The sequence below is a fragment of the Passer montanus genome, unplaced genomic scaffold (genome assembly GCF_014805655.1).
Source record: "Passer montanus isolate IOZ18808 unplaced genomic scaffold, ASM1480565v1 scaffold4, whole genome shotgun sequence".
Lineage (NCBI taxonomy): Eukaryota > Metazoa > Chordata > Aves > Passeriformes > Passeridae > Passer > Passer montanus.
Window position 1 is genome coordinate 964,623 of NW_024368818.1, and position 18,482 is coordinate 983,104.

The 18,482-nt window shown below is 42.6% G+C and overlaps 3 protein-coding genes across 3 annotated transcripts in view; 1 reads left to right on the top strand and 2 right to left on the bottom strand.

Moving 5' to 3' along the window:
- Positions 1 to 11,008, top strand: part of N4BP2L1 (NEDD4 binding protein 2 like 1) — an 11,448-nt gene extending 440 nt beyond the window's left edge. Inside the window, 5 exon segments of the mRNA XM_039718242.1 lie at positions 1 to 138; positions 6,214 to 6,338; positions 7,116 to 7,204; positions 7,694 to 7,770; positions 9,544 to 11,008. The exon segment at positions 1 to 138 is cut by the window's left edge and continues 53 nt beyond it. Coding sequence (XP_039574176.1) covers positions 1 to 138; positions 6,214 to 6,338; positions 7,116 to 7,204; positions 7,694 to 7,770; positions 9,544 to 9,769 — 655 coding nt within the window. The 3' untranslated portion in view covers positions 9,770 to 11,008.
- A 115-nt stretch (positions 11,009 to 11,123) lies between these two features.
- Positions 11,124 to 12,539, bottom strand: LOC120506570 (breast cancer type 2 susceptibility protein homolog). The gene has a single exon (XM_039718243.1). The coding sequence runs from the start codon at positions 11,841 to 11,843 to the stop codon at positions 11,154 to 11,156; it is 690 nt and encodes a 229-aa protein (XP_039574177.1). The 5' UTR covers positions 11,844 to 12,539; the 3' UTR covers positions 11,124 to 11,153.
- Positions 12,540 to 12,694: 155 nt separating this feature from the next.
- The window catches only part of BRCA2 (BRCA2 DNA repair associated), a 33,476-nt gene continuing 27,688 nt past the window's right edge, over positions 12,695 to 18,482 (bottom strand). The window contains exons 21-27 of the mRNA XM_039718692.1: positions 16,343 to 16,464; positions 15,116 to 15,311; positions 14,726 to 14,889; positions 14,502 to 14,637; positions 13,616 to 13,872; positions 13,016 to 13,159; positions 12,695 to 12,703 (exon numbers count right to left, since the gene is read on the bottom strand). Coding sequence (XP_039574626.1) covers positions 12,695 to 12,703; positions 13,016 to 13,159; positions 13,616 to 13,872; positions 14,502 to 14,637; positions 14,726 to 14,889; positions 15,116 to 15,311; positions 16,343 to 16,464 — 1,028 coding nt within the window. The remainder of the gene's footprint in view (positions 12,704 to 13,015; positions 13,160 to 13,615; positions 13,873 to 14,501; positions 14,638 to 14,725; positions 14,890 to 15,115; positions 15,312 to 16,342; positions 16,465 to 18,482) is intronic.

Consider the following 18,482-nt stretch of genomic DNA (forward strand, 5'->3'; position numbering starts at 1 on the left):
GCGGCCCGGCGGGCCCGGCCCCGCGGAGGAGCGGCTGCTGCGGGCCCTGGGGGCGCTGAGCCTGGGGCCCCCGCGGGGCGGAGGGCGGCTGGTGCTGCTGCGGGGGCTGCCGGGCTCCGGCAAGAGCACCCTGGCCAGGTAAGCGGGACCCGGACCCGGGGCAGGAGCAGCCGGGACAAGCAGGGCAGTGCCTCGGGAGCCGATGTGCCCGCCCGGCACTCGCTGCAGACCCGCCGGGGCAGAGCTGGGCTGGGCTGGGGTCGGGGGGAGCGGGAGCCCGAGGGAGCCTTGGCTGGTCACAGCCCCCGGACCCGCCGGCTCCAGGCCCGCTCCAGGCTGCGCTGTCCCCCGCACCTGTGGCCGTGCCTGGGTGTCCTGCCCGTGGGACTGTGCGAGCTCCTGTTCCGAGCGAGCGGTACCCGCAGCGATGCTTCTGCTGAGATGGACTGATCACCCGACCAGGGCGGTACTTGTTCCTTTTCTCAAACCGCCAGATTGATGGTGGCTTTTCTTTTTCTTTTTTTAATTTTATTTTTTGGTTGATTGGTATGGTTTGGTTTGGTTAGGTTGGGTTTTTTTGTTGATTTGGGATTTTTGAATTGTGTTCAATCACAAACATGGTAAAAAACTTCCTCTCTCTGGCTGAAAATTGGCAACTCTGACTTCTGCTTTTGTCCTGCGCTCCTGGTCAGAGCTTTAGCAGTATATAAAATCAGTAGAGGAGACCTCTCCATGCCCCAGCATCTCAAAGGCTGATTGTAAATAGGTAGAAAAACACAGTGGGTAGTGCTGGATAGCAGCACCACAGCCTGTGTGACCATGGGGGCCGTACTTTGGTATAACAAAATCTCAGAGTCTGGTATGACACAGCTTCCAGTGCCACCCACTCTCTATCGAAAGAGGAACGTTCCCTGTTTTCTTACTGTGCTGGGCTGAGGAACCCGTGCTGGGATCATGGGCCCTGCCACAGAAGGGCTCTGCTGTGAGAGGTGGCAGCACAAAGCTGTGTGATACACGGGGTTCATCTACAGTTTCCTCTTCTCAGTACAACACTTCCCTGTCCCACTGGGCCTTCTGCCTCACTGCACTTTGGCAAACAAAGTTCTTTACGAATTGCCAAATGCCATGTTTTGCTCACACCCAAGAAACACACCTCTCCCTTAAGAGGCCGTGTAAGTGTGGGCCTGCTCCTTCAGGGGGATTTGGGTCTTCTCCTAGCACAGTAAGAACATAAAGGTTTGGGGGCATATTCTCAGGCAGTGCAAGTAACTGTACTTACCTTTACTTTTTAGGTCAAAACACAAGGTTAATTGTTAATGACATATTTACAAAATGAGTTGTAAGTATTGTTGTAGTAGTCCCCTGAGGTTTGAGGGTCTTACTGTTTCTAGCCCCTCTCAATTGCATCATTGTGTTTGGCTGTTCAGCAACACACAGATCAAGAGGCAGCATTTAGTACCTCTCCTTTAACCCTGTCCAGCTTGTGAAGGACTGTACCAAGAGAATTCTTTTGCTATTCTCACACTGCATACTTTTTGGTATTGGTAAATGGTATGTGCTGCACAGGGGAAAGTTATGGCTGCATCAGATCTCGGTGCAAGATCCCACTGGAGGAGGAAGGTGGTTGTTTATTTGCAAAAGTACTCTGTAAACTCATTTTATAAATTCAAGTTTATTTTCTCTGATTTTATCCACTCACAATATCACAGCTTAATACTTGTAAGCAATAAGATGAATGTGCACAAGTGTTCTGCCCAAAATCAGAGCAGACAAGGACTGTAATTTGTTTCATCCTCACTTTCTCTGCTAGGTTGCTCTCAGTTGGTGGTGACAGGGTAGGTTTTAGCCAGGTCTGCTGTGCCATCTCCAGTCAACAGCTCCTATAATGCCTTTTTTTTTTTTTTTTTTGCCTGTGAATTCTACTTACTTGGTGCTTTGTGAATCTTAGGTGGGTTTTTTTCCCCATTATATTAATTTTCCCATATTGGGTGTCTTCGTCATCTGCCCCTCTTGAGATAAGGGGAAGGAAGCAGGTGTGGAGAGGCTGGTGAGACCTGCTGGCCATCCTCGTGCTCTCAGAGCACGCGTTTTCCTGTGGCAGGTCACAGTGCTGGGCCTCAGCTGAGCGCTGGCCTTGGGAGCTCTAAACAGGACCCATCCCAGTTTTATTGCTGTTAATGATCTTGGCTGTCAGTGGGTACCATTGTTTTAGCCTTTGCTCTGTTCTTTCTTCTTTCAAACATATCTACATTAATTCTTTCAGCAGATCAGCCAGTATTTCTGTGTTTCTGTCACAAACTCTACATCTTTAGTGTGCTCATGAGTCACAAACCATGAATGTTATCACTGGTGATGCAGCGACCCAGTGATAACTCCAGTCAAAAGGCCCCTTTTCTATTCATCACACTGTCCTAGGAACAACCTTGGATCCATGGCTTGTTTCCTTGACCTTTCAATGTCACTCAGCAGAGTTTGGATACAGCTTTGTAAGCTTTAGTTATGGCACTTTTGTTAAAATTATTTCCTCCTCCTGGTTGCTCCCAGCTCAGAGCAGCCCTATACTGGCATGGACCAGTTCGGGTCTGGTTTTTGGTTTCTGCTAAAGACAGGGAGGACCCACGTGATATATTGAGCAGTCAAGCCAGGATGAGGAGTTGGTCTGCTCACCACCCAGCTTCACACCTTTCCAGCAGCTTCACTGTTAAGGATGAGCTTCCCTGAGCCACACATTTTAGGTGGTCCCAGCTACCTGCCTTTAACCGATTACCAAATGTCACAGAAGTGTGAAGGGGCAGCTGGGAGTCACTTCTCCATCAGCCTCCTTCAGGCGTGCTGGACATGCTCCTCCTGAACACGTCCTTGACTTCACAGTGCAGGTTTGTGAGCACACTGAGGCAACCGCTAAGAAAAAGGTTATCTGAGGTGCATTGGCAGCTGTACTTCCAAAAATGCCTCCAGAATTTAAGTGAGCCACATACAAGCTCATACCTGCTTCCCCAGCAACTCTGCATTGCACAGTAGCTGCATTTCCCTCTTCAGCAGCACATGGCTGTGCTGCACAGCTCAGCTTACACCTAACCCTTTATCCAGCAGTTTAACTCCAGCACTACAGGCTGGGCATGATCAAACTTGTGAGTTTTCAGCCACAGCTGTTGATTTATTGCTCAAAATAAGCTTGTTCTTATTCTCCCTTGTGAAGCACAGGGCAAGTAACCTTTCAGAACAGGAGGTGAAAAAAGCACTGGCGCTGAGGCATCACTGCTTGGCACAATCTGTGTCTTCTCCAGTTCTCTCTGCTGCTGTTGCCCAGTTTATCCCAGTAATTCCAGTCCTGGGCCAGCTGTTCCCAGCATTCCCCGCTGCAGCACTGCAGCTCTGATGGGTTCATGGACTTCAGCTCTTGCAGCTCCTGCCTCCACACAGCACTGCACTGTAAACATTTACCTTTTCATGAAACCACTTCAGGTGAGTCTCCTGAGCGCCTTGATCAAATAGGACACGAGCCTGGTGCTTTAGGAAACAGAGCTGTGGTTGAACCCCCCGGGGGTGAGACACAAGGGCAGGGCTGTGCTGTGCCCTCTGGAATAAGGGAGAGAAGAAATAAGAGTTTTGTCAGCTTTGTGGGCAATATGGAAGGGATTACAGAAAACAGCTGTCAACATCAGCAACAGTTTGGTTGTTTTGGAAAGCTAAAAGTTAAAACCACCAAAATAAACAGAAGGTAAACCATCTTTTTCCCACTTCATGTTTTCATATGTTGCTGTTATCAGAAGCTCATTTGGTATGAGTATAGCAAATGTTACAGTAATTTATAGCTCTCAGCCCATTTTGTCCCATATTTTTCCTACTTTGAAACACAAGTTTTATCTACTTTAATTATTGATGGGAGGACCACAGTCTGAGCTTACAGATATTCACCTACAGTTTAGATTACTTAAAGGTTAATATCAAAACTCTCAGGGCTGAAAATTCAGTAAGGTATGTGCTAAGGAAATTGATTTTAAAATTTGCACTGGTTAAGAACATTTTAAAAAGAAATACTGAGCAAGAAAAAAAATTAGCCTTGAGATCTTCTATTAATGTGCACATTTTATGTGCCTATTAGTAGCTAAAGGGAAAATACATATTTTAACAGTCAATTTTTTAGAGAAGAAATTGCAATGAATAAAGCAGTGGGAAAGGTGAGGTGCTGAATCATAGGCAGATCTGAATATATCAGGTTATCCACAGCAGTAACCAGGTAAGCGTTAGACGCTACTTTGCTTTTCATAATAAGAATTTTTTACCTGAGGCCAAAATTAAAGCAACAAAACTTTACTGTTTGCTAACAGTTTAATACATGATTTTTCTTAAATAAGTTTGCCCAGCAGTAATTTTGTGAATAAAACATCCATTTGGAGCTAGAAGACGAGGACAGGTGCTGGAATGATGCCTTACAGCCCAGTCCTGGCTCCGTCAGCACTCAGTCACTGCTGGCTGGGGTGGAAGGTGCTGGAATGATGCCTTACAGGGGGTACAGCCCAGTCCTGGCTCCGTCAGCACTCAGTCACTGCTGGCTGGGGTGGACCCCACCACAAAATAATATTAATTGATCAGCAGATGGTAGAAGTTACAGTGGAGACAGAGCAAAGCCAGAAGCTGACCTTTATTCAGCTAAATGCACCCTGCAATTCTAGTGAAGAACTGCTGCTTGCAGGCAGATTAGGGTACAGCTGGTAAGTAAATGGTTGGAACAGAGCTGGGTGACAAAATTAAGGTTTTTCTGCCTTGTGTGCCTGTTCTGCTGCTGATAACCTGGAGACACCTTTTCCCTTGCTCTTGCCCATGTAGATAAGACACTGAGAAATGGTTATTTTGCAACTTGTGGGGATGGAGGGAGAAGTGTTTTATTAGGAAAGCTGAAATGAGTCACAGGGGCTGGAGACCATGTGTGGTGTGAGACAGCAGGGCAGCAGCATTCATGAGAGACTCAGGGTTTCTTGATTGACCTTTCATCCTTTTCTCAACACATTCCAGGCCTTAGGGAGGCAGGAAATAAAGGGATGATGCCTTGGGCTCTCCCCGACTTCTTGCAGAGACTCTCTCCTCCCCCAGCTCTTCTCTGATTGAAAAAAAAAGGATAATTCTGTGTATGAACACAAAAAAAAATAAATTGGATTATACACAAATGGGAACACAATCATCCATTAAGGGTTGGGGTTTTATTGTTGTTGTTGGGGATTTTTTTTTCTTTTGTGGTATCTAAGGACTGGCAGAGGGATGCTTCATATTTAAACCTCCACACAAGGCAGAACTTCCTTCCACCTCCAAGGGCCAGTGGCTGCCTGTGAGGCAGCTGGTCAGTGTCCAGCAGGACACACATTTGCTCCCCATGGCATCCCTGGCCTGCAGGAGCACTTCCCATGTGAAGGGAAGTGGGATTGCCCAGTGCCACTCACCACAGCAGTCTGCTTTATGGATCTGCAAATTTGTCTATAAAATATTTTTTGTAAACTCAGATTTCTTTATAAAATTTGTTTAAAAGATGAAGATATAAAAATCACTCAGGTCTACAAGAGGAGGTTTAAGTGGAACAGGGACAAGCAATAAGAACTATAAAATTATATAAATTAACACAAAATAGTGACTTATCATTCAGATACTTGTTTGCAAATTAAAATTCTGAATAAGTGCTACCTGCTTTACAGCCAAAAAAGCCCCTCAAACCAAACTCATGGTTCTCTGGACCATGTTTACTAAATAAGAAATCCTTCCTCCTGGTTATCTTGAGAAATCTCTAGCAAAATTCCCATCGTCAAATTGTCTTCTGACATGCTTGGATAAGCAGGTTTGGGCTATTGGTTTTTTTTTTTTTTGTTGTTGTTGTTGTTTTTGGGTTTTTTTTTCCTACTCTTTATAGTCCTTCTTTCTCAGATAACTCAGAATGAGAGCTAAATATATTAATAAGATTAAAGACTCAGATGTTGGTAGTCCAGTGTAGATTTCTGTGCTGAAATCTGTGCTTAAAGAAATCAAGGCCACTCCTTCGAGCTCCATTCCTTTCTTCCTACGTGTCCATCTACTGATTGTAGTACTTCCAGATCCTTTAAATTGGGATTTTTCAAATGCAGCGCTGTGTATTTGCAGAGCACTCAAATAGCTCATGATTTAATGGTCTCTGTTAAAGGGTGTTACCAGGTACTAATCCTTCTTTCATTTTTTTTTTCCTTGCAGACAGCTGAAACGTGACAACCCCGGTGCTGTAGTCCTTAGTACTGATGACTTCTTTATTGAAAATGGTGTCTACGTCTTTGAGCCTGACTTCCTAGAAGATGCACACAAGTGGAACCAGAAAAGAGGTGACTGAACTCGATCCAGGGGCTGTGCAAAATAGTTTTGCATATCAGGCTGTTTTTAAACTTAGCCCCCAGAATAAAATACCTCGAGGTGGTGTCATACACTGTAGTTCATGGGGCGTTGGCTAAAAAATACATTTACCACTTCTGATTTGATTTCTTCTGACTTATAAAAGGGAAATGTGTGAACGAAAACATTTTGGAGGTTGGGTAATGTTATTTTAGAGGAGGCACTGCTGAATCTTGATACCCTTCAGTCACCAGCCCAGCAGCTGCTCGCTGCAGTGTAGGTACTGCAGCCTTCTCCTCTAACTTCTTAGGTGTCCTGACCTGGAAGGGGGTGAGAATGTAATGATAGACAGGAAGAAAACTTGCAGGCTGGGTTTAAGTTTGAGAATTAAACAATCCAGGTCTTTACTTCATGTACCATGCTTTTATGGTTGTGCTCTGAAGGAATTTGTAGCTATGGCAAACATACTTTGAGATGATGTAACAGGGGTGTCCTGCAAATGACAGTAATTTTTGGCTGTTGTAAGTTCTATAAGAGCTTCTTGTTCTATAAGAGCTTCAGATCAGCCAGAGGCTGCACCACCTCTTGGTGCAGGAGAGCTGCTGGGCACTGGCCTCGGCTCCCATTTGGGTGGTAGCTGCAAACCCAGGTCAGGTCTGGTGGGGAACCAAGCATGGCAGCAGTGGGCAAAGAAAGGACACTGTAGGGCTAGTAAGGCCTGGCTCTGTTATTCAATATATTTTAGCTTTACTTCATGTGTTACATTGCAGCACGCAAAGCAATGAAGAATGGGAAAAGCCCAGTTATTATTGATAACACCAACATCCATGCTTGGGAAATGAAGCCCTATGTGATGATGGTAGGGAAAGCTCTGATTTATTGCTTTTATATGCTTAGCTATGACATTTACAGGTTGATCTGACTGAAAAGGTTCTTTACATGGCAAAAAATATTTACTGTAGTAAATACTATTTCCTGTAGTTCTCTAATTATAGTTAAGGCTGGATATTGTGATGAAGTAGGGGCAGAGATGCCAGTGTGGTTATTTAGCTGGACAGCTTTGTAACTCAGTGAAGGCAAAACCACTTGAAAAGATTAATGGCCTTTGAACCTGCTACTTTGGTCATGAGGGCATCATACCCTTCCCCAGCAGTGACATGAACTGAACAGTTCCCAAACTATTTGTTGACAAATATATCAAGGTATGATTTATGATTGTAGTTCATGACTTGTGAAAAACACATCATACAGAGTCTTTGAAGACACATTGGTGTCTCTTGTCAGGAGTTCTGGCAGAGGTGGCAGTTCTTTTAGTGCAGTTTTGTAATGTCATCTTTGTGTTCTTTAGGCACATGAAAATAGATATGAAGTTACATTCCAAGAACCAGATACACCCTGGAAGTTCAATGTTCAAGAACTGACAAGGTACATAGTTTTCTCTTTGCTGGAACAGACAGCTTCTCTCATTCTGTTGACATGCTCTCAGGTCAGCCTTCTTCCTCTTCATATAGGGAAGAATGTAGCCTGGTAAATGACAACAGAAAGATTGTTGTGGGAAATTTCCATTACTGAGTACCTGGTCTGTAGTGAATTCAGCCCTGAGAGAGCCTGAAGTGAGTCAGGCAGTAGAAAAGGCAACAAGCCCTGAAGCATGTTTTTGTGCTGCAAGCTTGGTGGGGCAGGAGGCCTGATTTTCATTCTGTATTTTGAGCAGCAGTCTCTTTTGTTTGGGCACAAACTCAAATCTAAGCACTACAGCCAAGATTCAGACTTCTGTCCTTAAGAATCTAACCATAACAGATGCTGTCCTGCTGCAGCATGGAGGGATGGTGCATCAAGTGTGGGTAAAAAATGGGGTTCTAGAGGATCTTTGTAAAGATCTTAACATGCACACACACACACACAAACACACAAAAAAACGCTATAAACACTCTGTACAGTGTGGTAGGATATAGAGGCAGCTGAATGTGGCTCTAAGAATGTTATATTGACCAGTGACTGCAGGGTTAATGGCTGTAGTCACTGAAAAATTGAGTGCAGGCTGACTTCCTAGCCTTCAGCCAGCCTGATGTGAAGTGAGTTACAGGGAGCAGTGCTCCCCCAGCTACCAGCTCCAGAAGATAACATATGCTAACTTAGTGCAAGAAAACAAGGCATGGGCACTTCATTGCAACGGAAGGATTTGTTTTCTACCAGCCAAGAGCTGTAGTCAAAAATTAATGCTGCTCCTGTCTGTGTGTGATGGACACAAATGGCAAAGAGCCAAGGCCCAGAGCATTCATGGCTGCAGGGGGAGGCAGGGTATGGCAGATGGCTCAGGGCTGGGGACAGGTGAGGACACCACCAGCCTGAGCTGTCAGCCAGCTCTGGCCTCAGCAGCACCCACCATTGTTAGGGGAGCACTGCAGGGGTACAATCTGATCATTCATTGTAGGCAGAGCTACTCAGTAACTTGCAATTTGTTTTATTGCATATTTGACACACACTGACTTTTCACAGAAGCATTGTAGAGATAATTCACATACACTCTCTGGGGCACAAGCTGCACTTTAATAGCACTAAAGGGCAAACCCAAGGATACTCGGGGTTTGCAAACTCACAAACAGAAATTCCTGGTGGTCTTTGGGAAGACAATTCCTGCTAAGTTGTGGAGGGATCATGGCTGGTGCCACTCTGGCTACTCTAAGCAGAAAGCCCTGCATGTTTGAGCATTGTGTTCTCCTCCCTCTCAACCTTGCCATTTACAAGTCTACCCTAGAGCCAGAGCCACATCACGTGCCATGTCTCCCTACTTGCTCTCAAGGCACAGCAGTTTGTGACCTCGGTCCTTGCAGCTGCGTCAGTGTTGGGGCTGGCTGCAGCTCTAGCTGTACAAAAGCTCACTGAGGTCAATCTGTTAGTGCTAAAACACAGCAACACTCGTATAAAATACCACACAGGTCTTCTACACAACATATTTGTCAGCTTTCTGTGTCCTGTTTGTCTCCCAAAAATAATGGTGTTACATTTTTCAGCAGTCACAATAATATTCCTAAGAAGTAGGTAGAAGTGAACAGTAATTTGTAAAAATGGCCAGAAAGGGATCAGTGGAGACCTAACCATTATGCTGAACCTGTCAGGGACTTCAGCAAACTGAAGGTAACTCCTCATACACAGGCAGCTAAATACTTGTGTTTTCTGTTACTTTTGATTCTACAGAAGAAATATTCACCATGTCCCTCGGGAAAAGATACAACGGATGAAAGAACAATATGAACACAATGTTACTTTCCACAGCGTGCTCCAGTCTGAAAAACCAAGCAGGGATGAGAGAAGCTGCAGCGGAGCAAGTGCAGCGTATGGCACGGGTCCCCATCCCACCCACTCTTCTGCCATCCCAAGGAGGAGACCTGGCATGGCACGTCCGAATGCGACATTTAACTGAAGAGTGCATTCCTTGGTGTTTTAATTATTAGGGTACAAGAGTCTCTAGTTTTATATTTTTTTCTAAACTGTTTTTTATTCTTGTGTTTTTCTAAATTACTTTTATTTCTTACAAATCTTTAAATGGCATTGGACCGCCATCTCACAGCTCTATGTGCTCACTGTAAGAGCACTGTGCCCAGTACAAACTGTACTCTGTCTCATCCCTCTTCCTCCATGAAAATGCATCCAGGCATATGTGAAATGCCCTGGGCTCTACCACATGCCACATTTAGGATATTTTTTTTCTGCAGGACAGTCTGACACTAGCGATAAGCATTCCTAACTTATTTCTGTCTTAAGGCCATTGTGGCCAATTCTTTCCCCACACAACTGGCATTTCATGCCATTTTAATGCTTTATATCTGACTGCATAAACTTATTGTATCTACTGCCTTGCCTACAGCATTATTGTAACTTTCAGAGGCAAAGTGAATGATGGTAAAAGTAGCTCAACATACTGTAGCAAGACCTGATGCTGTTCCTTCTCTCCACTGACTGGATTCATGCTGGTCTTACCTCACACACAAAGAGCTTCTCCAGCCTGCAAGCAAAACCCTTCAACAGAGCAAACTTAGCTCTTCATCTTGCCAAGACATAGGAGTTCACTGATCCAAAGATGGAGAGGCTCCTGAAATGAAACATTAGTGTTAGGCTTGTGCGTATTAACTCCTACGTGGGAACAGGGCTACAGGAGCAGCTCTGAACAGCTGAAGCAGAAACACAGACCAAGGAGCTATTTAACAATAACAATTCTGTGTGGCATTTTGAATGAAATAATCATAGCTCTTCTTTAAACCTCCATAATGCTATATGGAAAGTCTGAGGAGAAAAGTATAAGAAGTGTGCCAGAATAGCAGAGCAACATTTCAGAATTAAAGTGTTCTGTTTGGTGAAAATAAGAGAACTCTTTATTATGCCCTGTGCCACTTTGGACAACCAAACAACTACTCTAATGTTGCAGAGGGTAACAAAACTGATGGCTTTAGACTGAAACAAAGATCCTGCTGTAATGTAAGAACACAGAATCAATGGCTTACAAAATGTCATCAAACCCTCAGCCACACTGATGTTATTGTACAATTCATCTTTGTGAGAAGTGTTTACATACTAAACTTCAAACTATTTTGCAAATGAAGTGTTATTTAATGAGTCTGTTTTTGTAATAGAACTTTATTAAATACAATCAAGTTTTAATGTACAAAGTGTAAAAATAATTTGAATTTGAAATATATACAATACTGTACATGTGCATTAGCAGCATTTTTGGGATTTTGGTTTTTGTAGCATTCTGTGGGCTGGTAATAAGTCTTCAGGTTCCTTTGGGTTCTGCTGAAGAGCCTCAGCTACTTCAGAACTGCTTTTGAGGAGTTATTTGCTTCCCCAGCAGACCTGGAACTTTTTCTGGATGGAAGATCATCAGATAAAGTAGTAGCTGTTGCATTGCTGTTTTCATTTACGTAATCCATCTTCTTTTCTTCTGGTAAATTATTCATGAGTGCTTGTGTATTAATCATTGCCAGTTCTTCATCAGCAACCAGGTCATTCTCAGGAAGATGGACAGTTTCTCTCACTTTTCTGCAAGGGGTGACAAGGCCAATATTCTGATCTGTCCCTTTAGGTGACTTGCTGTGCTGTAAACCCAAACTTCGTGGAGGCTGAAATGCTCTTTTAACAGATGGAGAAATTACGGAACATATTGGTGTCAGTGGTGGAGGGGCAGGTATGCAACTGAGGAAGTCCATAGCTTTTCTCTTTTTGCTGGTTTTGAGATGGTTTTCATTAGCTGTAGCAGGTGAAGGTGTTTTTGCTGACCCTGGTGTGACAAGTTCCATATTTGGTGTGCTAGTTGACAAAGGGCTTGGATGCTTCATTTCAATTCTGGAGATCTGGATAAAAAAAAAAAAAGATTTATGTTGAATGGAATGTTCTGTTTTGTGAACTTCCTCAATGACTTCCAAAAAATGAGGGAAACCCTCCCCCTCCCACCAATATGAAAACACTACATCATCATTCATATCCCATTTAAGTTTCATTCGGTATCTCCTGATGGTGATTAGTATCAAGTGCTTCAAGTGCTGATGACTGATAAGTCACTGTTCACCTGTACATTTCCATTTTGTTTCCAAGAGCAAAGCAAAATATATGGGACTTTTTCTATGCCAGATGGTAAGAAATCAAAGCACTCATAAGTCTTCTACTGCCTTGGTTATATTCTCCACACATGGTTGGTTAAATAAGTAAAAAGGAGAAAAAAAATTGATGAAAAGCCAGGATAGAACAGGATAGACCAAATAATTTGAAGATAATAATACACACAGGACAGATGCTGCATAGCAAATCTTTTAACCACAGGCCTGAGAATACACTTAATGTCTCATTTTTAAAAGATGATTACTGCATTTAATAAACTATACAAATATTAACTACTTAGTCTTTAAAATATATAAACTAAACCTTCAGAATTAAACATTAGCCCTCCCTTTGAAATAGAAAAGGATGCATTACAAGCTTAAACTTAGTCCCCAGGAACTGATATCACACCAGGGTGTTTCTACCTCCCTTGCAACTCATGGCAGGAAAAATTTTTGTTCTGACTGTGCTCAGTATTCCATGTCAGAAGCAACTCACCACCAGCAGCTTTCATAGGAAACTTGAGTACTATTTAAATCAATTTTTGTCAAGACTGCTAAAATACATTTACCAGGTGACATCCCTTTTAAATCCTAGAAATTGTAAACACTATCTATAAAAAGTCCAGGAAATAAATCCTCTCAACAAAGGTGGGAACTGCGGAATGCCTTGAAATAAAAATGTACAGATTGAGATTTTTCCCTTCTGTGACATTCACATTGGATAATCTTCACAGTGGGACCAAAGAAGCCCCCTAAATCATCTATAAAGAAAGATGATTCATTTTACTCACATCAAATGCAAAATACTTAAAGTACCTTGTGGAAACACAGGCCACAAGGGGAAGTTTTCCTATAGTGTTTGGAGGAAGTATAATCCATCTCATGGCTCCTCTGGGGAATAATCCTAAACTCACACACACAGAGATAAAGCTTCTAATCAGCTTGCATTGCCCTGAGAAGATTGGATGAAATGGACACAGAAGTGAGACCATTCACCACAGGTATAACACTTGGTTAAATCCTTACTGCATGTAGTGCCAGTATAAAGACAGCATTAATTACCAGAAGCTTACCAAACTTCTATCCTCTGCATGGCTGCAGGAAGGAGAGGGGCTTTCCAGGCCACATCTTTTAGTTAAACCGGGTGTAAGCAAGCGATTTCTTCGTAGCAAATTCATCAATTTACTTTCTGCATCAGAGCAAAAGGAGGCCACATTCTGTAAGGGAGAACAGTTTGCAATGCAGAATAGTTGGCTTTCAAACTATGTAAGGACTATATACACTACATTTAAGACTTTCTTTTTTCATCATTATCCCACTGGAATTTTATTTTGTATCAAACCAACAACACAGAAAATTCCTGCACCTTCTGTCCATGGCAGATTCCCTATTGACAGGTACAAGATCTTTTGCCACTCAGAGATTGTGTGGCACATCCTAAAGACAATGCTGGATGAGTTGGAAAATAATTAAAAAAAAAAAATCAAGACATTCAAGCCCCCAGGAAAACTGCATTAACATCTTACTCCATCTCCCAGAAAATTTCCCTCAAATTCAGCATTTATATGCATTACTTGTTTTAAAAGTTTATCAGTACTAACAGACTTTTTGGTGAAGGATGTAACACAGCAGTAACTAAAAGTAACCATCAAAGGACACTTCTACAGGTTTACCTCCATCACACTTCTCAGCTCATTAACCTTCTCTTGAAGATAGCATTCCTTTGGACTGGCTGAGAATAAAGAAAGATCTCCAGCCAACAGCACGGGAATTTCTGATCTGAATTCAGACTGCCACTGAAGGTTGCTTGCAGAAATGAGGGAGCAGCGGACAACTACATCTTCAATAGCCAAGTGTCTGAGATCTGTCCAGATCTTTACTGCCACTAAATTATAGCTTTCATCAGACAAGTATACCACAGTAGTGAAACCTAAAAGCAGGAAAAAAGGCTGAATTAAACCTTTACATCTCTTTAAGTGATTTGGATCTACTACAAAAAAGTCACACACATCTTGAAAGAGCTATGGGACAGCCCACCTGCATGGTGACAGGTATCTCATACTTTCATATTCCACTGATTACAGAAAACAACTCAAAGTCTGTGTCTTTAAAACAATGCTCCTATGGAACTTTTCCTTTTTTCCCAGATTATCCACCTCTCCCTATCCATCAATGAGTGCCTGAATTCCACTCATTCCATGACACTATACACCAAAGAGAGAGTTCATGTACATGCATGATGGTGTTTCTGCAGATGCTGAACACAGATGTGAGAACTTAGGGCCATTATTTATGGAAAAAATACATATATGTATAAATATTTAAATATAATCTGCTTTTGAGCTTAGATCCTTCCTTACTAACTTCCTGAGCTAATAAGCAGAAACAGTTTTTCTTCAGAAGTATAGATTCATCTGCCAGCATGTCACTGTGATGGTCTGTATTAGGAGGTTTTCACAGGCCTGAGATACAGGTACAACACCAAGACAACTCTGACTTTTGAAATAAAGAATTCAGTGCTTATTCAATGGGAGGATGTGAATGTGGTCCACAACGTACCTGCTCTGCTAACAGAAATTACAACTCCGACTAAATCCACTTCAGCACATGGTGGCTGAAAAGAAGGATCCAACAAACTGGTGAATTCTAGAGCCTTTCTTGGAAAGAAAACCTGTACCAGCATCTCCTGTGATACCTGATGAAACACAAAACTTCAGTATTTACCATACTTACAGAGTGAGACACATTTTAATGATGCACCTTTATGCACTTAAAGCACTCACTGGCAGCTGCAGATACTGAGTTTTCTTGGTGGCTGTTAAGTGGTTGGTGGCGTCTGCCCTGCCCCTGGACTGGGACGCTGAGAGCTGGAAGATCCTGTAGCGAGCGCCTTCCTTCAGCAAGGAACACACATCGGGCAGCGGGCGCCAGATACTGAGAACCGCTCCTGACAACAGCACAGGGAGCTCAGTTACCTGCTCAGTAATACTTTGAAGGCTTTTAAACAAAATAAATCTACAACCCTCCCTCCTATCCAAAAGCCTTAAACTAAGAATCAAACTGGAAATATTAACATGTAAGCTAAAGTACTGTTGGGAAACTCTTCAAATCTACCTATGCTGGCCAGTTACCACATTTTGTTAAAAGTTATTTATAATGTTTAAAGCACTGACCTTTACGTTTTTCTTGCTTTCTGTAGTCTACCACATATAATCTCCATACGGCAGACACGTCCCTTTTGTAACAACCATTTTCTTCCTGTGACTCTAAAGCCTTCTTGAATTGTTCCTGCATCTGAGTTTGTTTTCTGTCATTCATCAGCTGCCTGTAAGCCTTCAAGGCTTTTAATTGGTCATCACTGAGATATCCCTGCAACCAACAGAAGATGAACTCAGTATCTTTTCTATTAATCAAAAAACCACAAGATTTTTAGATAGCCTCTTTCTTGAGTGTTCATCTGTTAGAAGCAATTTATTTCCAGCCCATGCACTACTAGGACTTGAAATGAGGTATATTGAAACAACAGGAGGCAGCAGTGGTACTGCTGGTACTCAGCTGGTGCTCTCTGGTCTGTGTAGAGATTACACTACACACTGTTCTTACCTGACAATTAGTGAGAAGTCTGCTTGAGAGTGTGTAAGTAAGGTGAATATTTAATATAACAGGCAGGCTTGCCTCTTTAATATGAAGACATATTAGGAAGAATAAAGGAAAGAGTTGTACTTCTTCTCAGGCTGCTTTCTCTGAGCTGACACAGTGATTTACACTAAAATGCATCAAACCCATCACTTTACTGACCAAGTCTTCAAGACCCAGATTTCTGTACATGCACCCTCCAGAGACACAGATACCATTTCATCAAATATGACAGACAAGGATCCTCACTTGCAAAAGGCAAGGCATGTATTTAATTTTTTAATAACCAGCAAGGACTAATCACCTGTATCTTTATTAGTAAAGGCATAAACACTTAAAAGTTGTGATTTAACTGGAACAGAGAACGAAGACAACGAAGACAACATAATTATCCAAACAATTCAGTGAACAGCATGCAAGAGTATATGTATGAAACTCCAGATTGATGAGATGCATTAGGTTTTCATATAAGCAAGACAAAGCAAAGTAATAAAAGTAGCATTAACTTTTAATTGTGCTATATCCTGAATTTTTATACCAAATGAAAATTGCCATCCAAGATCATATTAATCAATTACAACAAGCTTTCATTAAGTTTTTTCAAAGATTTTAATATTAATTTATTTAGCAATAAGCATGCTGTAGAAAATATCAGAAGGCAACAAAACAGAAGAGTAATTTAATGGCCAATTTCAGCAGGAATTATTAAATTTTCATTTACTCCAAAAGCTTTTCAAAATTAACCCAGTAGTAACTACAGTTACCTCCATATAACCAGGATCAGATGCATTCTGAATTGCTTCATAAAGTTCTGCACCATCTTGCAAATTATGGATTTGCTGTCTTGTGATGATCCGTGATCTTGGTGTTCTTCTACTGGTTCTCTCTGTTGAGAAAAAGCCTTTATGTGGAGTACAACCAATACACTTTAAAATGAAGGAAGAAATAATTATGTAAGAAGCACAGTAGTACTTAGGCCTTGCCAGAATAAAAACACAAAACAATGTATAGGAATAGATGTGTGTGTGTTTGTGTGTGCATATATATACATATCCAGAAAATATGAGCAGAAAAAAAAATGTTATTCATTAAAATACACCATAGATAGAATATTACAAACTTGGGGGTAGCCAGTATCGGTGGCTAGGAGGCTAGTAACTAGAATCACTGGCTAGTGTCACTTAGGAGAGGAAGCAGAAAAAAAAAGGTTATTCATTAAAATACACCACAGATAGAATATTACACAAACTTGGGGGTAGCCAGTATCAGTGGCTAGGAGGCTAGTAACTAGAATCACTGGCTAGTGTCACTTAGGAGAGGGTGGGAGATTTGATGAGCTGCCAAGAACCTTCACAGATACTTGACTACATTTTCTTTATGTCCATCACTTGCTCTTCCTCTCATGCAGCAGAAAAGTCTTAGAGACACCAAGATGTGGGACAGCACAGGCCTACACACAAAACCTCCTCAGGACATCAGCTAAATGCCAAGTTAACTTACATTAAACTATTGCCCTCTCCTTATGTAAGTCACTTTGCTGCCAGAATTTCAATGAATTCCCTCAGTACAGCAGACTCCTGTGTACACAAATTTACCAAACATAAAACAACACACGAGGTGTCATAGCAGTGATGTTAAGAACTACAAGGCCATCTCTGATTTCAACTAAGAATTCCATGCTAGAACTACTGTTAGAAATCACTGGCAGAGGTGGACAGTGTCAGCCACTACAGAATTAGGATATATTGAAGTGGAAGGGACTTCTGGAGATCATCTGGTCCAATCCCCCTGCTCCAGCAGGGGCACCCTACAGAAGGCTGACCAAGACCATGTCCAGTGAGCTCTTTATTATCACCAAGGACGGAGATTTCACAGCCTCTCCAGGCAACACTGTCAGTCAACCATCATAGTGAAAAGTTTCCTGATGTCTAGAGGGAACTTCCTGTGTTCCAGTTTGTGCCCATTTGGCTCTGGACCTGTCACTGGACACCACTGACACAAGCCTAGCTCCATCTTCTCTGCACTGTCCTTTCAGGTATTTAAGTACATTGATCAGATATCCCTGAGCCTTCTCCAAGTTCAATGGTCCCATCTCTCTCAGCTTTTCCTATGTCAGATGTTCTGATTCCTTAAACACATTCATGGCCCTTTGGTGTAGTATCTCCAGTGTGTCCATGTCTCTTTTGTGGCGAGGAGCCCAGAACTGGACATGGCATTCCACATGTGGCCTTACCAGTGCTAAACAGAAGGGAAGGATCACCTTCTTATACCTTCTGGCAACAATCCTCAACTCCTCGACCAGGACCCCCAGGGCTCTTTCCCCCAAGCTGCTTTCCTAATGGGTGGCCCCCAGCATGTTCTGGTGCATAGCACTGCTCCTCCCCAAGGTGCAGATTTGCCACTTGCTTTGTTGAACTTCATGAGGTTCTTGTCAGCCCATTTCTCCAAAGCTGCCAAAATCCCTCTGGATGGCAGTATAATCCTCTAGTGTATCCATCACTTGTCCTAATTTTCAATATCAAACCTGCTGTAAGTAAATTGCCTCATTCTCCAGATCATAAATGAATTTGTTAAAACAGGACTAGACCCAGTACTCATCCCTGGCATACACCAGGAGTTACCGGCCTCCAAACAGACTTTGTGCCACTGATCAGCACCCTCTGGGCCCTACTGTTCAGACAGTTTTCAATCCACCTGCCTGCCTGCTCATCCAGCCCATCAGCTTCTCTCTGTAGATCCTAAGGGACACAGTGCCAAAAACCTTTCTGAAGTCCAGGTAGACAATGTACAGTGATTTCCTCACAGAACGTTGTCAGGTTGGTCAAACATGACTTCCCCTGAGTGAATCTTTGCTGAATATTCCAAATCACATTTTTGTCCCTTTTGTGCCTGTTAACAGCTTCC

Bases quoted from the DNA above. Each gene is read 5' to 3' on its own strand.
- LOC120506570 (XM_039718243.1), bottom strand. From the start codon at position 11,843: ATGAAACTTAAATGGGATATGAATGATGATGTAGTGTTTTCATATTGG.